At 40.9% G+C, this 20,847-nt stretch overlaps 2 protein-coding genes across 4 annotated transcripts; both read left to right on the top strand.

Moving 5' to 3' along the window:
* Window positions 1-343: 343 nt before the first annotated feature.
* Window positions 344-5,036, top strand: LOC110973161 (uncharacterized). 2 transcript variants are annotated; one of them, XM_022223745.2, is made up of 4 exons: window positions 344-502; window positions 600-854; window positions 1,249-2,648; window positions 2,995-5,036. In XM_022223745.2, the coding sequence occupies exons 2-4, from the start codon at window positions 638-640 to the stop codon at window positions 4,087-4,089; spliced, it is 2,712 nt and encodes a 903-aa protein (XP_022079437.2). In that variant the 5' UTR covers window positions 344-502; window positions 600-637; the 3' UTR covers window positions 4,090-5,036. The 2 variants fall into 2 exon arrangements, with proteins under 2 accessions (XP_022079437.2, XP_086989572.1); XM_087133446.1 differs by having other exon boundaries at window positions 362-379.
* A 3,196-nt stretch (window positions 5,037-8,232) lies between these two features.
* On the top strand, window positions 8,233-20,626 carry LOC110973255 (folate receptor beta-like). Of its 2 annotated transcripts, none has more exons than XM_022223943.2 (6): window positions 8,233-8,417; window positions 13,177-13,369; window positions 13,827-14,015; window positions 15,245-15,380; window positions 16,413-16,579; window positions 17,264-20,626. In XM_022223943.2, exons 2-6 carry the CDS (start codon window positions 13,193-13,195, stop codon window positions 17,372-17,374), a joined length of 780 nt encoding a protein of 259 aa, XP_022079635.1. In that variant the 5' UTR covers window positions 8,233-8,417; window positions 13,177-13,192; the 3' UTR covers window positions 17,375-20,626. The 2 variants fall into 2 exon arrangements, with proteins under 2 accessions (XP_022079635.1, XP_022079636.1); XM_022223944.2 differs by lacking the exon at window positions 8,233-8,417 and adding an exon at window positions 12,624-12,830.
* The last annotated feature ends 221 nt before the right edge of the window (window positions 20,627-20,847 follow it).

The raw sequence follows: 20,847 nt of genomic DNA, 5'->3' as shown, positions 1-20,847 counted from the left end.
GGCTCGCTTGTCAAGACAGTTGGAAAAATTAATGTTACCTTATTGTTTGTGTTTCTTTATATCAACAAACTCATATTGCAATACAACCCTCACCAACTATACTCCCATGAATATAGTTAATATATTCCTCACCATACCGTAATATAGCTTCCTTTTTATGCAATATTTTTGACATTTTCTCGCTAATGACTCGGCATAACAACTTTCAAGGAAAATGTGATCCTTGGACGACTTGTATTCAGTGAGTCACGGACATTGCTGAATTACAAAAGAAATCTCTCGTCACGTCACAATAGAAACTAAGGACGCTCGTCGTCATAGTTTGATTTCACAAACGGCGGCAAACGGACGCGAGTCATTCTGGCACGCGTTTCTCAGTGTGCGTATCCAAGTAATTATTTCTAAACGCTGCGGCGTATTTAAAAAAAAAGCACGTTAATACTAACTCCAAAAGTGTTTTCACCATCTCCTCTTCAGTGCACTACAAAACAAGTTCCCTAAGGTATATTGTGATAAACCTAGAAATGAAAACTTACGTTGTTAAAACAAAATTATTGTAACAATTCACGTTACCATGAAGTCCACGATTAATTCTCTAGGTTGTCTGATTCATGCTTAACCCCACGGTGTCGGGTGCATGGTAACGATGTCTACCGATGAAGGCAGTCTGAATCTTTACGATGACGAATATTTCATGGACAGCCTGCAATCAGCCACAGGCTGGACCAATAACCCGCCTCGAATCACTAAGTCGCAAGTGCCTAGTCTCTCCACCATTATGGAACTCGAAGACAAGGATGTATTAAGGGAGATTGAGCCCATCAATACTGAAGTGTGGGAAACTAACGATCATGGTAAGTCTCGAGTTGAACTTGAAAGGTTACAATGAAGGAACGGGGGCAATTAAAATAAAGGCACGGCTCATATTTATTTCGACGTGATTTTGAGTGAAAATGAATCGGGATATCCAGAATCGGTCGCGGTGAAATTCAGCCAAGTAAAATGCACAAGCTCCTGCGTTGTTGTCCGAAATTCTGAATTTCTTTACTGAAGTGGTCACGATAGTAAAATATGCTGTCGACTTTGTAACTTAAAGTCATTGAAATATTTCACTACTTTTAATTTACGTACACGGCTAAATACAAAGATATCCCTTGATCGTTAAAATTCACTTCTGAAAGTCCCCCTGAAAAAATCCACTTCAAAAGGGTTGGCACTGAAATAGTCATTGTTAACAACATATTACAGAGCCAGAGCTTGTCCTCGATATTGAACTTGAAGAGGGATGGGAGAAAGGACCACGTCCCACTGCAGCCGAGTTGGCAAGCGACTTCGAAGGAGGAGCTGGGGATGGCTTGGACGAAAACACACCGAGCTATCAATCACCGGGTTTTTCTCTTCGGCGGAGCTGGGGACTAGCGTCACCATGGCATGAAAGCCGCTCATTCGGCCGGTCTCCGCGTGCATCCATCATGTTGGTGTCTCAGTCAGTCGGTCCTGGTAAACTTATTGTCAAGAGAAACGAGAAAGAGACGTTAAGGAGTGAGGATCAGCTTGCCGTAACCTCCCCGGAATTCATGATGTACACTCCGGCGGCTACCACTCCTACGAAGCGGTCAGTCCTCCTTCAGACCTCGGCCAATTCAATCCTTGCTGCTAGGGGTAGGAAGCTATTTGCTCGAGCTAGGGAAATCAATTCTGGACAAGCTGAAGACTCGGAGAGAATTGCCAGTGACGCTAGTATTACGATGATCCCTCGGCCAGAGAGTTTCTTCCTCCCAACTTGGCGGGAGAGAAGAGTAGTGTCCTGCCGTGCAAGAAACATCAATCACAGCAGCTCCCGGTCCAAGGTTTTTCCTTGGCAATCTTTTTCCATTCTCGACGAGACTCTCTGCTTTGATGACGAGGACGACGTCATCAAATACCCTAGGGACATCAATTTCAGGAAGGCCAGGTCTCATCCTTCCTTGACCTTTGCTGGGCACCAGTCTGCTGTGACAACTCGCAACGTGTCATCGTCAACCTGCCTAGGTCATGACAGAAACGGTCTTGCAGACCACGCTAAGTGCATCAGAACTGAACTGACACCTACTCATTTTGAGGATGACACAAAAACAACCGACGCACATTCAACAGAAACTTCTTGCCTTGGAGCCACCAAGCTGCCTCCCCATCAAGAACTCAGCAACATGTCTAAAACCGATGTTGATGAACTTTCTAATAATGCTCCAGACAGTCGGAGCAGTTCAAATGCAAAGACAGAGACCCTAATCGCATCCCGTGGAAACATTTCTCAAGCAGAGTTAACCACTTCAAAACCGCTACCCCTGGAGACAATCAGACAGCCCACAGCTCCCACGAAAACGACCAGAAAGCCTCGACTCTCCCATGTTCCTGGGTCAAAGCGGACTTCAGCACATTTCAACAACTCCTCAGAATCAGCAGCATCCAAATCCCCAGTCAATGATACTAAGGACGTTGCTGATCAACAGCAAGTTGACCAAACTCGCATTCTTATAACGGGACCATTCCACATCCCCCATCCCCCTCCTTTACCACGCCCACCACGTTCAATGCCAGTTGTACCATGCTCGAAGAATCCCAAACGCTGCCCAGACCATTCTATGCGACAAAGCTCTGAGCACAAGGTGAACACACGCTGGGAAATTTGTCTCTTACCACACCACTTTTTTCTTTTCTCAAGAAAAATACACACTTACAGTGCAGAGTGTTTACAGGACAGTAAATCATTCAAGAACATTATGAATGAATGTTAAAGCGAAAACGAAAAAAAACATTTAAAATAAATCACCAAAAGACAAACTAATGCTGCATTAAATCTGTCTTTTGAGATAAACAGAAATTTGAAATCCGAATACATGCAATTTTTTGAGAGATTAGTCACTGTCTTTGAAAGATCTCTGAACAAAGATGAATCGTTGAATTTGTTTTAGAGTTTGAATTATGTGCATGTGTTTTTGTTTATCTACACAGGGTGTCGAAAGCAGTGAAGAATGGCAGATCGCTCGGACGTCGTTCGTCACACTCGTAGACCAACCATCCAAAGAAATCAAAAAGCAGCATTCCATCCGTCAAGCCAGCATCCCCTTATCATCAAACGAGGCAAGGCGAGAGCTCGTGGTCAGTGCAATCCATCCAATCCCATATCAGCCGGCGGCTCGCAGCAACAACCAACGAGTCGTGCCTCCAATCAGCACGGTTGCCTCGGCGAGTATTCGGAGACTCCAGTCAGGTACAAAGCGGGGAGTATTACCGAGCAACGTCTGCAACTGGGAACTGCCTTGTTCAGGAAAGCCAGATGCAGAGTTGGATAACCCTCCGGGGAAGTCTGCAATATCGAGGCCCAAGGAACAATCCGAAAAGAGAAACATTCTGGGACAAAAACGAGATTCTAAATCAAATGCTGGAGCAAGGTTTATTAAAACATCTTTAGGGCTTTCCGGACCAATACAGCAGAGATATAGCTTTGGAGGAACAATATCATGTCAGTATGGTTCATCCCTTGGACATACCTCAAGGGGTTCGGTGCTCCAAGATAACACATGTCGTCATCAAGTAGTGTTGACTCCGCCATCGTTTAGGTCAGTGTTTTCAGAGAGGCCGGTGGCTACCGGACAATCAGTGCCGTTTGATTTCCAAGCAAGTCTTCGTAAGCCAACGGTAGGACCAATGCAACTAGTGCGACATGTTCCCAGACGTCTCAATATTCACCTGGTCCCGGCAGTTGAACTAGGAGCCTGCTGGAAAACAAACCTGGCCGACCCGCCGCTTGAAACGCGGTGCGTTCCCAACTCCTTTTCTTCCGTCAGCAACAAAGGCCCAATTTCGTTAAAACCTCGCGTCCAAGTGTCCAAACAGGTGCAAAGTCACGTAAAACCACTAGGAAAGTCATTTCAAGTACAGAGAAATGCCGATACAACATGCACAAAGGATGCCGCTCGTTTATACAGAAAAACGGCAGGAAAACTCTCATTCCACTCAGCCGTCTGGGAAACTCAGGGCGTGTCACGTCGCCAACAGTCAAAGAAGACATCGTCAACATCACTTCGTGAATACAGAAGAAATTAGAAAATGGATACGCAACGAGTTTTTGACCAATTAAAAAATTCTAGCAGTGGCATTAATTTAAAGACACTGTGACCGCAGTTTTCATAAAATTAAACAAAAGAGAGTGTCTAATTTTTTTCTCCTTGAGAAAATAACATAAAACACAAAAGTAATATTTTTTCAGTCCCTAGGCCTAACCACTTTCAGTATTTTCAATTATTCGGTAACTAATGTGCTAAACCAAATCTAGATTAAACACGTGGAAACTTGTTCAGGTGTAATAATTAAGGAGATTAATCAGAATCGTGGCTTTAGGCCAGGGAGTATAAGTATAATGGATGCACAATTCGAAATTATACGACTCACATCATCGCAAGCAAAGGAAATGCGCCAAACAATGCACAGAAACCCCAAATCCTGAATTTAATTTGTGACATTGTGGAGAAATTGTGCTCGAGTTCGTAATCAAGCGGCTAACTATTTCTATTTTGGGGGTACAATGTACTGCACATAAGATATTTCTAAGTTTGTAAAACGCTTGCGTACAATTAATATGGTAATCCTCGCGTATTTTCAAAAACTGTGTCTTGTTGTGAACTTCCAAAATAAAACAGTTTTCCATCCTTGGAATGGAAACAGTTTTCCTAAAAAATCATAGCAACCCCAAGACTAGAGCAAAGATGGTTCAAAGTTTGACCGTAGTTCTTTCAATAAACCAATTTCGATCTATGTAATGAATGAGCTGCTCTTTAACTGTAGAGAGCAATCTTCGAGAGCAATCTTTGTAACTGTGGCTGTACTCTTGTAACTAGGGTAAATTTTCAGAGGGGACTCACAGCAGTTTTATATCCAGCGGGAGCAACTTGCCCCCACGGCGGATTTTTTAAAAACTGATTATTAGTAATTATATTTTATTATCAAATTTTGTACGAAAACCCTAAGAAAATAACACCACGAAATAAAATCAAGGATGTTGGGACCGTGAATAAGGCTTCTGATTTCTGCCCAACATCATAGGGGTGTAATCCACCAAATGGTTGTATCCGCGAGCGAGCTCATTAATATTTTTTGATCCCATGTGGGGTTTTTACAATAAGACATGCCATAATCAGGAGGGATCACAGAAACATTTCTACAAATCCCGCACACAGGACTGATAGTTTCCAGTTCGGGGAACTTCTTTTACAAAAAGTCCCAAATTGCAGGCCTATTTTGGATAGAGGCGGGCGGGTACATTAAGAGCAGAGCGCATAGTTTTACTACAATTTGGGTGGTATCTTCACGGAAAGGCGAATTTTAAAAAATTCCGTGGCTAACCCCCATAAATTTGAAACGAAACGTGATCTACTGGCCATAATCTTGAATTTCCAGTGATAAAAGGAGGCCAAACTTTTGCACAAGAGTCAACAGGCGGCGCTATTTCGGTCCGATTTTGCACTGTTTTCTATGGGTGCGCATTTCCAATTGGTGTAGTGCAACCATAGGTCGATCGAGGACAACTAGTGGTTGGTCCGTGACGTTCTAGCGCATGTGTAGTACGAACGACCCTAGTCAACCGTTGTCAGGTCATTAGACAGAGGAGGAGAAAAAAAATGTGGTCGCAGGAAGGGCAAAAGAGCAAAAATAAAAGTGAAGATGGTCGTTTGCTACTGCCACATTGTTTTTTCGGCATTTTTCTTATAGCTGGTCCTCTCTGCACTGCGCTTTTAAAAACCGTTTAAAACCAGCGATGCGACCATCCTCGATAGGCTGGTCGCGACAAGGCTCGTTCAATCAACGTTGACTTCGGGCTGGCGTGCGTTTGATCAGAGTTTATATAGTTGTGGTTAACTCAGTGTGGTCTTTGATCGGACTTGCCCACATCAGTAAGTGTCGAATGAGCCCGAAGCCACCGCATTCGCTTCCGAATTTGTCCCCCCCCCCAACACTGGATACGCCACTGGCAGGGTGCACTCTTCAAGGCGTTATTGAAAGCAAATAACCGTAGGTTCGTTGAAGCTGAACCCACCGGCGGTGGAACCAGGGGGCACCTTTGAAAGGTCGTTCTCCCCCCCCCCCACTTTATACGCCTGCCAGGCATTGGAGATACACTGCAACCTCATAATTGTATCCTTATCAGTTCAGCAGGTGGGGCTTGCCCCCTACACACTTTTAAAATCGTTCCATCGCTGTTGGTTGGATGGCTGAACCAAGGCTGTGCATATTTCAAACTCAGGCTGGGTTTGGGCCCCTGGGTGCCATGCACAGCCTCCGCTATTGTTTGTCGTCCAGAACAATATGAGCCAACATGCTGCGTCGTTTTACAATTGGTGCTGAGCCTGACAGTGTTCACGGTTGCCCGCGATCCAGCGTGTCAGGTTGATTCGTCCCCGCCCAGATACGGCGCGTGGTCCTGGGCTGTTGAGTATGGTGTTCTATAAGCGCCAAAATTGTGAGATATCTCTATTGCGCAACAGAGATATCACTATTGCGCAAAGTTACCGCTTAAGGTCAGCAGGTCGCCCTCGACGTTTTGTGTTTAAAAATCTATTATCTTGAGGGGTTTCGAATCCATGTCTCAGTACATGTACTCCCGGGGTTGTTTATATTAGGAAACTTTACACAACCCTCTGGCTCAGTGAAACTTTGTGCGTTACGTTACAATGACCTTTCCGTTGACTCAGTGCGGGACCGGAAACACAATAGAGATAATATTAAAACAGGACATACAATAGAGATATCTCTATTATTAATTATAATATCTGTATACGCGGATTAAATGTTAACTTTGCACGCTGTAAGAGAGCGAATAGGCAGCAGCCTCTTAATTGTTTGTTGTAGACAAATTGTCTGGAGGACTGGGACTAGTACTACTCGGAAATTGCCGGGATGGACCACGGAGAAATACCACTATCTATAAGGTTACAAATCTACCACAAATTTAATGGGAACTTTATCGACGGTATTGAAAGGAAATGATTGGCTGGGTGATTAAAGAGTGACGAATTCTGGGCTTCCACTTATTATGAGGGCACTTCCTACATAATTATGCGAATTTTCTTTTTGCTCTTTTTTCATTTTTTTAAATAAAACATGACAGAAATTAATCCTAATCGATAAATGAACAAGATCAAAACAAGAAAACATCAACACCAAAGAGCGAATAGCATTTTGCAAGCACACGGGGGACGGAAACAAATGAAAACAGTAAAAGCGCCCTCTATAAACACCATGACGCAAAGGGCGATAAAGCATACGACGCCGCGGCGTCGCCTCGTGCGTCGTGATGTGCTAGGCGACAAAGGTGCGACGCGACAGGCGACGGAAGGGGCGACGTTTAGGCAGAGAAAAAATGCAACAAGGAAAGGACTTAAAGCAGCACGTCCCGATGAGCGACGGCACAACACAGCGCGACGTGTGTGTACAAACGTCTTGGCAAGGCAAAGGCAACGGCGCGACCCGACGGCACGACGCAAGGGAGCCATCGTGCCATCGTGTCATGTAGTTGCGTCATCTGGAGAGAGGCCAGAGAGAGAAATGTGTGTCGTAAATAGTACACCGTAGATATGGCCTTAGTACACAGATTGTAGTGAAGGAAATACGTCAAACAGGGTCGTATTCGTAAGCCTCTTGCATGCTAAACAGACTACAAACGATGGCTACATGCACTGTTTTGCATGCACAAGGATGTATTCACTGCGAACACAGGACGAGGGTTCCCCTCGTTTTCTCTGTTTCTGTCCAGCTCCGAATGACGCAATCTACATTCATAATTCGCATATTTTGGCATAAACAGAAAAAAAAACCTTTCTAGCTTGTTGTAGTTGAGCTCTGATAAGACAAATGTCTCTGCGATTGATCTGGATGCTTCCACACTTATTTGACCAGATAAAATCAGAAAAAAATGTTTTCCTGAGAGGTGTCTTTAAAATAACGCCTCGCTAACAGGAAGTTATAACCGCGCGGTCAGTGCCGCGGTCGTGCACAAAGTGGCCAATGACAGTGTGGAAAGCCGCTCATATATGCATAGCGCGCGACGGGCGAAGTTGTGACACTGTTGATGAGCCCCAGAGGGCGCTAAACACAAACATCACAGCGCGAACGACGCCTGCAGTGTCGCGGTGTCTCGTCTCCGCCGCAGTTTATCCCGATTGCTTAATGCAGGTAGGCTGGCCGCGACACTCGTCAATGCGTCGAGTGAGTGCTTGCACCCACGTGCACGTATACATGTACATGGACGTACACGTGCTCACTTCTTCAGGTAGAGTAAATGTTAGAATCTTTGTCTCTACATCAGCCGACACCCTACATCATTAGTGTATTGAGACTACATGTAAGGTTTCTACTGCGACTAGCCAGGATATAAACAGGTGAACATTTGACATTAATTTTGTACATCATACATGAATGTAACGTCCGTGACTCACCCTTACATGTATGATGGTGGCCTACGGTATTCATTGTTTAATTTCGCCACTAAGCTAGGGCATGTTATTACTTAACAAGGCCTAGGTGGTGAAATTAGGGACCTGGCGACTACGGTCACCATAGTAACGCGTGTTAGGCCTATAGTTTACTTCCATTGGTCAATTACGTGTACCGGCCGGTTAAACATTCATGACAGAGTAAGGCCTTCCAAGTTCCAAAACTTTGATGAGGTTGTAGATACATGACATAAGTAAATCTCTGGAAGTGACATACTGATGAACAGTAATGAAAAAGGATAGTGAGTGACTTGGGGGACTTAGAAATGTTACTTCTCTCCATCTGGTTCCAGGCTTGTTTGTCATTTTGTATAGTTACAAACTCACAAGATAGATGCATGCCTGCATAGGATGTCTGTACATGTAGCTCCATTGGAAATACTGATAACATTGTGTCAATTTTCGTAAGTTGGCCTTTTTGGTTGTCATGGTTGTGTTTGTAGGCCTAAGTTATACACATGTACATGTACAGTACATGTACATGTAAATACACGTACACCAATTTAACTACTCTTACATGTCTATAATCAAACCAAACTCCTCGTTGAAACTGTTTAATAGCTTTCGAGTCAACTTGTACATGTACACGTACATGTACATTGGGCGACTCGTGCCTTGGACTACTCGTACATGTGCATTGTATGCATGGTCAACTCGTACCTGGGACAACTCGTACCTTGAGTGAAGACCACTCGTACCTTCATGTTATCAATTCGGTTGTAACTTTCTTGCTCTCCCTTTTCAGCATGTTTAATTGTTAAGATCAGGTTTGACAAAAATATCAAGGAAAAATCTTCATGAATCTTCCGGAGAGATCTTGAGTGCCAGCATAATTTTCTGCATAGTGCCTGCGGGGATTGTATACTTGGGGAGCACCAGTTTTTTGACATTTTAATCTTGCAAAACTGGTAAATTCCCCCCTCCCAAAGAAATGCAACACTCTCTTAATTGCGCTGACCCCCTGGGGGGGGAATTTCAAATTGTGAGAAAATGTGACTTTTCTACTGATAAACTAACCATGCAAAATTGAATTCACCATGTGTCATGTGTTAAAACACCCAGCCTACAGTTTCCTCAAAACTCAAAACCCTACCCTTTTTTGACAACATTAACCCAAGGCTACAGTTATTAAGCATAATGTCACAGTTATCTTTCAAGGTCAATTCATGTAAGATGTTCGAGTTGTCTTTACTGGAGTTACGAGTTGTCCAAAGGGCAACTTGGCAAAGTACGAGTTGGTACCGTTACGTGTACGTTGAGTTGATGGTACGAGTTGAGCTGTTCCTGTTAAGTAAACACTTTTATGGAGTTACATGTACATATTGTACATGTACTGTACATGTAGTTCCTCATTACGTACATGTACATGTATATTCATGTATGCACCATTCATGTACCATGTGTTCTATGTGTATACATGTACATGCCAACAGAGCTACCGGTACCGTCTTTTGCAAAGTGTAGGACCACCCTTACAAAATGCATTAACTTCAACCAACCAAAAACAAACTTCAACCAATCAATCATGACAGCAGTTTATTTTCAATGTGTAACCTGAGTATCTTGGTTAACAGCTACTGTATATGACTACATTTCCATGATTTGAAATTTAATGTTCGAATATTTAGTCTGCCCTCCTTTATTTCTGATTACTAAACTTGCTTTGAACATATTGAAAATATAGTGCATGAGATATGACGATTTGTGTGTTAAAATACAAGTTCTGGCCAAACCGGAAGTAGAGGTTACATGAGGTCAAGACATCAGTTTTCATCTATAACACATCCCTGACTATGCGCATACCAAATTTGAGTTGAATCGGTCAAATAGTTTACTAGTTATTAGACTGTAAAGAATGAACATTTGAATTGATGGTTTGGGGCACATCTTCCGATGATGGTTAATTACTATTCCAAGTTTGAAACTGATCGGACTTCAAATCATTGCCAAAGTGCCCCTTAGAAAAAAACAGCGGAAAAAGAAAAAAAAGGAAAAAAAAAACTTTTAACGATTACAATAGCTGTTCCCAATTGAGATTGGGAACAGCTAATAAACAGGCGAAAATTTCCAGAAGCTGATCTTGTGACAGGCTAGCAGTCTGTGATGGGTGTGTGATTTGATGTTTACTGCTCTCTTGCCCAAAGCAATTGTTTTGTTTTCATGTTGGTTTCCCGAAAGCTGGGTCATGAGCACACGTGTACATTAATAATTTTAACTAGCCACAAGACCCACATCATTACTCAGATCAACGACTCTGCCAGTTTGCCACCAGAAAGCTTTGCCAATTTGTTGGACAGATAACAGCTATATTGAGGTTTATCCCTTGGCAGTATGACTGAGCACTTTATAAGATAGTAAGCAAGGTTTTGAGGGAACTTCTTTGGGATTTTTACGTTATTATTTTGTGTACGACATGTATACTTGTACATGTACATACTAATATTTAGTCAAACGGCCGTTTTGATTCTGAGTTCATCCAGCTGTGGAAGTTACACATACAGTATGTAAACTTAATCATACATTTTCATGCAAGTACATTTCTCAAATGAGCAAAACATCCTTTGCGTATATTTGACACAGTTTTGAAGTTGTACTCTTCAGTAACATGTGCACTGCATGTACAGTACATGTACATTACATGTTCCTGTAATGAGATCATTGACGGAGAACAAGGATAACATCACAAAGTTTTGTTGGTTTAGTTTATCTTAAGTTCATTTTGATAATGCTATATAAAAGTCACATCTGTCACATCTAAATATTCATTATCTCGCACATCCTGGCCTTCAGGAGTATTCTATCCGAATAAATGCAGCCATGACAGAGTCCACATAAGCGGCTTCCTTGCTTCGTTAATTCTCTCATGACTAAGAAAATCTTGGCCACAACAAACAGTGATACAAGCATGCCATTTCTACATTGAGTGCTATTCTGCACACCTACATGTAGGCTACTATTAGCAGTCCATTTATTAGGAGTTTTTCCATGGAATTATGGATAAAAGTGAAAAGGGGCATTTTAATATAAATTGACAAACAGGACAACTTGTGAGTTTCTTTCAATTTTGCAGTATGATTATAAAATTATAAATCTAAAAATTCCACTCTCAGCATTTCTTTTAGTTTTATCAGTGGAGAGGTACATGTTATTATGTAGGGGTGACTTTGATGCCTGGTTATTGAGTTCTGGCTAGGGTCAAGTTAGTATGCTGTGCGAGTGTATTGAGCAATGAGCACTCAGTCTGGACACAAGTTTAGTTTGCGTGTTCCCGGGATAAGAACTCCAGGTTGCTCGGATCACTTCACACAAACTCATTAGGCAACAAATCATAATTTCAGCCTGCAAGATTATTGTAAACTTTTTGGATGATGAGGTCATGATGATACCCACACTTGCCATGATGTTGTTTGTATTTTGATTTTGTTTGTTTGCTTTTTTTGTTATTCAGTTTGTTTTACAAACCTGTCGGACAAAATGATTAAAACCACAGTACATACATGTACATGAAATTAAGGGTCCAAATTATGACCTTTTTATGTCCCTGTTCGACCTTTGTTATTTGACATGGAAATATCACTGGAATTGACTTCATTTTATTATTACTATTTATTTGGCAGGTAATTTGCATTAATTCCTCACTCTTGGAAATTAGATGTCAGATGTGACAGACACACAAAAAAATGGACCCCTAATTTCTGGAATTACTCATATACATGTATATGTACATTGTTAGTCTAGTATCCTAAAACATGTACATGTATGTAACTACGGTAGTGGCTGCAGACACTGGGTCTTGGCTAGTCATCTTACAACTGATTATACGGGTATGTACATGTACCGGTACACATGGAAATGACCAGTAGTACATGACATATTCAACTGATATACCAGGTACCATTGTACAATACTTTATAACTTATCACAGTTTATTAGACTTTGGCCAAAGTCACTGCAGTTGTAAAACGAGGTATGCACCACTGACCCAAAGTTAACTAGCATCTCCTTTTTAACCGGTATTTGCATATTGATTCTGCAGTGATAAAGGTCTGAAGTCTGTTTCATAGGGATAAAAACCTGATCCAGCTAGATGTAACTGGTTTTTGTGGATGTGAAGGGGAGGTGACCTTCTGAGAAAGACACACCTGTACACTGCCGCTTGCCGTGTGTGATGTAACCACTCTGTAGATTGTCAGCATTTTCTGCATTTTAGATGTCAAGTTACATGTATTGCTTCATTTACACATGTACATGTATGCCTGCTGCCTAACTTCAGATACATTTGTGCTCCTTGATCAGCAGGTTCGGTGTAGTATATATTCTACCGTGTATTTTTTTCAGGTGCAAAATGTGCCAAACATACAGTACATGTATATAAGCTAAACTTAGCAAATATACATTTACATGTAGGTCAAGTACATGTACCTGTTTTTGCTATATAATACATGTATGTGTATATCTAACTCGTACTTTTGTACCAGTATCCTGAAGTACAAGTACGCAGTAGATCATGTTATCAATGTGGATACATGCTTGCTGGGAAGCTTCATAAAGTGACTTCGCACAAGCCAAGGTGCACTACATATACATCTAGATATCCTCTGATACGTTGGAATTTGAACTGTTTGCATTTTCTCTATTGCGACAGAATTCGTCGATGTTAGATGGTTTCTGCCCTTCACCTTCTTACAATGGCTGGCTCTCTACACATTCTCCTAGCAGTATGTTTGCTGTGTCTAGTTGAGGCAGAGAAGACAACCTTGGAGGATTACATCAATACATGCATGGATGGCAAAAATCACAAGAGCAAGCCCGGACGCGAGGCTTCGCTATTTGATCAGGTACATGTAGATAACAGAGAGATTGGCTCTAACCTGTTATCAGGTTTTCTGTAGGTGTTCTGTTCCTGTAACATTACTTATATCACAGCAAAAAACCTCAAAAAGCAGAGCGAGGAGATGAACGTGTATTCAGGTGTGGTATACATACAACAGGGTTCCCAAGGCCTGAAAAGTCATGGAAGTTTGTAAAAATGACTAAAATCATGAAAAAGTCATGGGATCTTTCAACCACTGTGTGTGAATTCTGTTAGCAGAAATAAGTGCATAAAATGTGTGATTTGATTCACAATTTTAAAAGTCTGAATAGTCTAAGAAATTGCTTTGTAAGTCATAGATTTTCCTAATTTGATCATCGAAAAGTCATGGAATTTGATTGTATTTAATTGAGGTGCAGGAACCCTGATACAATCATACATGTGTAAGCACTGTTGTCCATATCTTCTTGTTTCATCTGCAGTGTGCTCCCTGGAAGAATAGATCATGTTGTACGCCTGAAGTGACAGAGCAAATGCATGTTTCACCAACATGGCACAATTTTGATTGGAACCATTGCCCAACACAGCTGTCTCCGCTATGTAGGAAGTTCTTGATGCAAGACCTGTGCTTCTATGAGTGCTCCCCTAATGTGGGTCCATGGCTGGTGCCTGTAAGTACATTCTAGATATATTTTGGAGGATGGAGTGTGTAACCTGTCATTGATTTTGATTAGTTGTATATACATGCATGCACATTGTAGGAGTTCTTGTAAGATCTTGGCCATCAATGTTTATGGTGAGCAAGGTCAGTGAATGTGCATTTTCAGTCAGTATCACAGATGGGTGACTCCTGTGCACAACCTCTGACTTTACTTCCCTGTTATAAATCAATCTCTCAAAACCGTGAATTGCAAAGAAAATGTGCCACACTGGTGACGGCAGGTTTGAGGGAGGTTGTACAGGATGGACCAGTTGTGTGTAATCAAGCAATTGTAAAGATCCACTGATCGCTCTCAACGTTTACTTGTACACCAGAAAAAGTGTAACTGAGTTTGTTTAACAAGAGAAGATATACTTCCCCCATAGGGCTGTGCTGAATATCCGAATATTTGATTATCAAATATTCAAATATTGTTTCCAAATTTGAGTATTCGGATGCAATGTTCATGACAAGGAAGGGGAATTCGAACTTATTTTTAATGAGAAAAACTGCACTATGGAGGCTTGTTTCAAGCAGATTCAAGCAGAAAAACAACAGAAATCTTACTCCGATTCAAAAAGTAAATTATTCATTATAAAATGAACAAGGAATAGAATTTTTCAACAGGGCAAAGAAGTATTATTTGTCGCTTTCATCTCACTAAATCATGGCTGGAGATACTCCTAGAAGTGAGAAGCTTTTATAGTGATTTAGACTGTACAGTTTTGTGCATTACTGCAGCTGATTTTGTACATGTATATGGTTTGTTCATGAACAATCTGCCGGTTTATACGACTAAGTATTCAGATGTTCGATCAAATTGAAGGTGGAATATTCAATTATTGAATAATTCAAATTGACTCAGGCCCCCCCCAGATGCTGTTGTTTTCATTTATTTCAGCCATTACCAGAGCCACTGTCTTCAAAAGCTTCAGCATGTTATGACACAAAATGTTTCTAATGTTTAGTCTTGTGTGCATTTTTAAAAATACACATGTACTTTTGGTGCTTTATGCAATATACATATGCCAGGTTATATACATGTAAATTGTCTTTATACATGTGTATTTGAAAAAGTGTTTAAAGAGATATGTGTTTTTGTAGTAACCTTTCTTCCGGTACATAAGGAAAACAATTCGTCCACAGTCGCCCAGTGTTTATGATGTTTTTGCAATGGTTTCCTTTTTTGGGGGTCATCAGCACAACATTAGCATCAGGAACGAAAGGTTTTTGGGTGTACCCCTGTGCAAGACAGAATGTGACGCATGGTTTGATGCCTGCAAAGACGACTTCACATGCAAAGATAATTGGTCCAAGGGCTGGGATTGGTCAAGTGGTAAGTGTGTAATTTGATAGTTTCGTTGGAGGGCCTGTTGTGAACAGCTTCCTGATAAACAGCAACTGCTGATTTTCTCCACTTTGGGGGTTTTAGTAGTGTACTAATGGGCAATTCTACAAGTAACTTGAATTGGTCACGCTGTTACTGATCTCGTTATTATTCACAATTTATTAACCAAAAGACATTTTACACAAATAAAATTGGAAATAATAGTTTGTGCCAATGCACTTTATTTCCACTTTCATTTTATGAAAAACTTCTTTCTGCTTTTTCAAGATGTGCTTTGCCTCCTGCAGGTACATGTACTTGTGCAAATCATAACGAGGTGGTAGCAATGAGGACATTTTGTAGGATACTTCGAACCCTAACCCTGTAGGCTTTTTTCTCCAAGGTAGTCTTTGTAATTACTGGCACATGACTGGACAGGATCTGTTAAACTCCTAACAGGTCAACAGTATTGAAGTTTGAGTCATTTGGGATGGATGGGTCTGTGCGGTAAACAGATACAATGCAGGCTAGTAGTGTTATACCTGACAAAATCAAGCACAGTCCAAAAGATGATACCACTAGCCAGTCACCTTGCAGAGCAACCCACTTTGTGTCCCCAGTCTCAAACAGAATCCAATGCTGTCACCTGAGGCATTTTTTCCTCAATCTAACAAAGTTCATAGTGCACCAGTATGGTACATGTACTTGACAACACCTACAGTTGAAGTTTGAGGGACTTTGGGTGGTTAGGGTTAATACTTCCTTGGCTAGAGTCTCGCCCCCCCCCCCAATGTTTTGCATCAATAAACAGTGGCAGTTCAATACACAGTGTGAGAGGACGGACCTGCATATACATGTGTGCATCTGTTCATCTCTTTTCTAAGACTGTGGAGTCATGTCTTGGGAGTGTATGGAGGTTTCATCCGTAACTGTGTGTTAAAGGAATCTGTGTTGAGTTTGGACTGAAAGTGATCTGTCGGTCATGTTTACAGCTTCTTGGTCCTCCACGATGTTGCTGATTGTTTGTCTTTGCACCTTTAGGAGGTAATGAGTGTCCCGCTGGTTCAACATGTCGCACCTTCAGGGAAACTTTCAAGACAGCTGAATACATGTGTGAGAATATCTGGGGAGGATCATTTGAGGTAGTCGCAGACAATGAGCCCTGCATGCTTCTGTTTTTCAATGGTCCCATCAACCCTAATGACAAGGTACGTCTGCCGAGAATGCTTTCAGGGAATCCTGTCTCCATTAAAATCTGACACCTTTTGGTTTTCTGTCTGCAGGACTTAGACAATCCAATTTTGTTCCTGGTACAGTGGTACAAAGACGGTGCTATTAGTTTAGTGATTTTTCCACACGAGCAGTAGATTTAAAAGGGGTTGAGTGTATCAGCATGTTTATTGTCAAAACATCATTTTTATAATTCACAGAGCCAGATGAAAACTGATCAGTAATTCTGAATTTCAAAGCTTGTGATTGTGTTTAAACACAATATTGAACTTTGAGTCATAGTATTTATACTTTGTATACATGTACATTATATGAACATACATGTACGTACTCAATCTTGGTGTAGCAATTCTGTTGAGGCATGGGTTGAACAAAATATTGCAGGATTATACCCAGATGCGACTTAAAATATCCTCAGTTTTTTGAAGAATTCCTGCTTGTTTTGATTTTAAAGGATGTGTTTTTTTCTCATACTAAGCTGCACAATGTAATGAGAAAATTTTACAGGATGTCCTTTGTGCGAACCTTCCCTTTGGTAAGGCTGAATTCTCTGCATTCAAATGTGGTATGCTGTAATGGCCTAAAACTGAAATTCTTATTTCTTACAAAGAGTTCATCTTTGTGTGATCACTGATCTCTGCTGATGTGTTTGTCTGTGATAGATTGCACGAATGAAGGCAGAGGAGCTGCTGAATGCTGGTGCAACAGCTTCGCTGCATGCATGGATGCTGCTCAGTCTTACCTTTGCATCTATTGGCCTGATGTCAAGATAAATACCAGCGTGGGCTGAGTGGAAACACTGCAGTTACAGGCACTTATCATTGGTTGAATGGACTGCCCAATTAGTGAGAAAACCTGTGTTAGAATTGTTGTAATTTACGAAGGGACTGAACATTGGAGATACGTGTAGAAAGATGTACATGTGTATGTAAGAAGAGAATGCAGTTGTACAGCATTTGTATCCACCCATCACGGAAGCAATTCAGTCAGAGGTGCTTTGTACAACCCCAAAAGAGCTGGGTTTCTTGGACCATCTCATTTTTAGGATTTGGTTCCTCACCCAAGATTTCAGCTATCCCACACCTGAGGTTTTTATTAAACGTGGCATGGATTTAGAGATGCTCCCTATCAGTAAATATGTGAAGTTTCAATTAATGTGACAAACGGTTTCGTTGTCATGTTCATTTGAATTCCAAGGCCACGTGTGTGCCAGCCCACGTGTATTTAGTGAAAAGGTATACTTTTTTGGCTGGCCTGTCTCGGAAATATGGGCACTGCATGAGAACAGTATGTGTCAAACCGAACACAAAGTTACTGAACAACTCCTAAAGGCTTGGCTTGTGAAACAGAAACCACTGTGGTGACAGTGGGAAAAAATGTTGACGGGGACAGATTCGTGGCCTCCGGCTCTTTTAGGGTTGATACAATGAAAACAGTGATGGAAATTCCGCTTGGCCATTTTTATCTCTCCACTTCTTACCGTCACTGAAATTTCAAACTTTTAAATCTATCTTCACCTGTGTATACATGTACATTTTTGGCTCTTGACATCTGTTGTCATGTGCTGTCACCTGTCTCTTTAGGATTTGTACACTTTTTTCCTAGCAGTGACAAATTCCAGTGACATATTTGAGGGCACTTAAACACTGTTAGCGCTGTGTGCCATTTCTCTCCTCTGTGCACGAGTATATCTTCACTGGTGACGACGGAGAGGCTGTGGTGGCAATCTAATGTCACTGGTGCCCCGGTCCCATACCAGTGCCCACTTGTTGAGGACCCTAAGAATTTCCTAATTTATTGGTGTGGTGGTGCATACTCAGGTCCAGATGTGCATGAAGGAGAATACACACTGGTGTGCCACTCCAAAGGAGATAATTCCTTGAAACAAAAGGCTGCATTCTTTCTTCATAAATGAAGCCAATAGGCTGGTGCTTGTTAAGTCTTCCAATTGGCATTAGAAATGGATGGTTAGTCAGGCTTTGATGTCATTAAGTTCACTGTTTGTAGTCAGTCACACAGGGTGTTGCATGTGTAATACGTCATCAGTGCTTGAATCCTAAATCGATCCTTTCCATACCTCACCTCGCCGCCTCCAGACCGCCTCCATAAGTAGCTTCAATGTTGGAACCTCTGCAGTCTCCTGACGACGGACAGATGTCGGAAACATTGAGTGCCCTCCATTTCATTTCAGAACCACACATGCTCAGGAGATATAGTTGCATGGTGCTTCCTCAGACCTCGATAACTAATACTTGCTACCATCTCCATGAAAAGCGTCAACGCTATCATCAGTGTTGTTGAGTCTGCAATGGACTTGCGTGGCTTTTCTAGCAGGATAGAAGTACAGTATTGTCAAAGAGGAGACAAAAATTCAGACTTATTCTCTTAAAAAGCATTAGCTGTCACCCAAGTTAAAACCCCAAAAACAACAGAATTTGAAAAAAAATCAAAATGGAATTCAGTGATTATCATTTGCTTTTTTGTTCAGGAGTGTTCCTGATCACTAAAAGTGTAAAAGAAGTTTTTGAAATTGTTCAAATGTTTTTATAATTCAGTCCTTGAAAATGAGTGAAGATTGAATAGTATGTTTCATTTGTTATAGCAACACCAACACATTGAACAAATTATTATATTTTACATCAGAGACTAAAGTTGGTGCAATTTAATTGGACGGATTTTTAAATCCTTCTCTTAATTGTGTTTGTTTTGCCCCACCTACTTGTACATGTAGATGGCAGTGTTTCGTTTGTGGTGTTACAACTTCTTGATTACACTTTATTTATTGTGTAGCATTTCTCATGTCATGTCTGTATAAATAAAAGGGATTGTTGTATTCACTCCATTTGGAATTGCACATATTCAGTATTACTATTTATAAGTATAAAAATCGAGAGATAACTTGTGGACATATTAATTATGCTTTTGTGATTTGTACATGGAAGTGCCTAACAATCATTTTCCTTGTCTTAGAAATTACATTCATTCTCTGGAAAGTCAATAATTGCAGCATTTAAAAATTTGTTTTATGTTGATATTTTCTAATTTTCTATTGAGTATATCTGATAAAAACTCTTTTTGAGTATTTGCAATTGGCTGTTGTGGAAACTGTAAACTGCTATGAAAGCGCGCGAGTGTAGAACATACACATACAATCGCATCTAAGAACAATTTAGCCCCTCCCCCCGGTGATTGACATTCGATGTTTGTTGATCTGTATTGTTACCTACATTTGCTACTAGTATGTGGACTCAGTTTTTACTTTAATTTAAATTGAATGGTTTATAAGCATGTCACCTTTAAAAAGTAAAGCATGGAATCGCACCCTTAGTTAAAACTTGTGATAATTGATTATTGTTCAGTTGTTTACATGTATCATGTACAATTTGAACTCTTATCGGATCTCCCGTTTTAGAAGGTCCTTGATATGAAATTTCTTAGAATGCTCTTATTGTGAACTTTATACTCTTCTCCATTGTATAAAAGTATTTGACCTTCTTTACCTTGCTCAGAGCGCCCTTCGTCAGCTATGGACGGGAGTTAAGACAGTTTGTGTCCTTCCTCCATGGTTAAGAGTACTGAAAAGTGCACATCTTAAAATATTTAAACTTGTCCTTGCTTTTCTGGACAACTGAGGGCGGTGTTTCTATAATGCCAGGGAAGGGACAGTTTACATGTACTGTATATCTGTGGTTTCTGTTCAAACATGGAGGAATGGTTCAAAATTGTGAACCCAAATGTGCACATGACATTTCCGAGAAAAGGGGTCAGTCTTTGGCGAATAACAAACATACGCAGCAGTAAAATGCCACTGAAACGGAAAGTGAGGGCAGGAAAGTATCAGACATTTCAATAATTAAGCTTAAAAATAGCGAACATAAATAAAAAAACGTTTGTACATGTACCTCAGAAAAAGCATTGAAGTAGAGTTGATTGAAACACATGCAGCTAGATGAATTTTCAAAGGTTGTAGTAAAAAGAAATGTATTGCGTAGACGCGTAATAAAGATTAAAAAAGAGTCAAATGACGCTTTGGGATGGCTTTGGGTGTATTCTTTTGTATTTGGGTTTTGGAAAAGGCCATGGTTTTTTTTAGTTGTTTTTTTTTTTTTTTTACTTAAATACGGGAAATAGCCTTCAAATATGACTTTGGATTACAACCGTACAAAAAATTCCAATAGACTTTGTTAGTCTGACATTTTGCTCTTATAGTGAATTGCAGTGCAGGCAGGGCGTGCATGCTGTTGTA

Source organism: Acanthaster planci, linkage group LG02, assembly GCF_054643075.1.
Source record: "Acanthaster planci isolate LZ-2023a linkage group LG02, COTS_SCS, whole genome shotgun sequence".
NCBI classification, from domain to species: Eukaryota; Metazoa; Echinodermata; class Asteroidea; order Valvatida; family Acanthasteridae; genus Acanthaster; species Acanthaster planci.
This window is presented reverse-complemented; position numbering and strand designations above follow the sequence as displayed.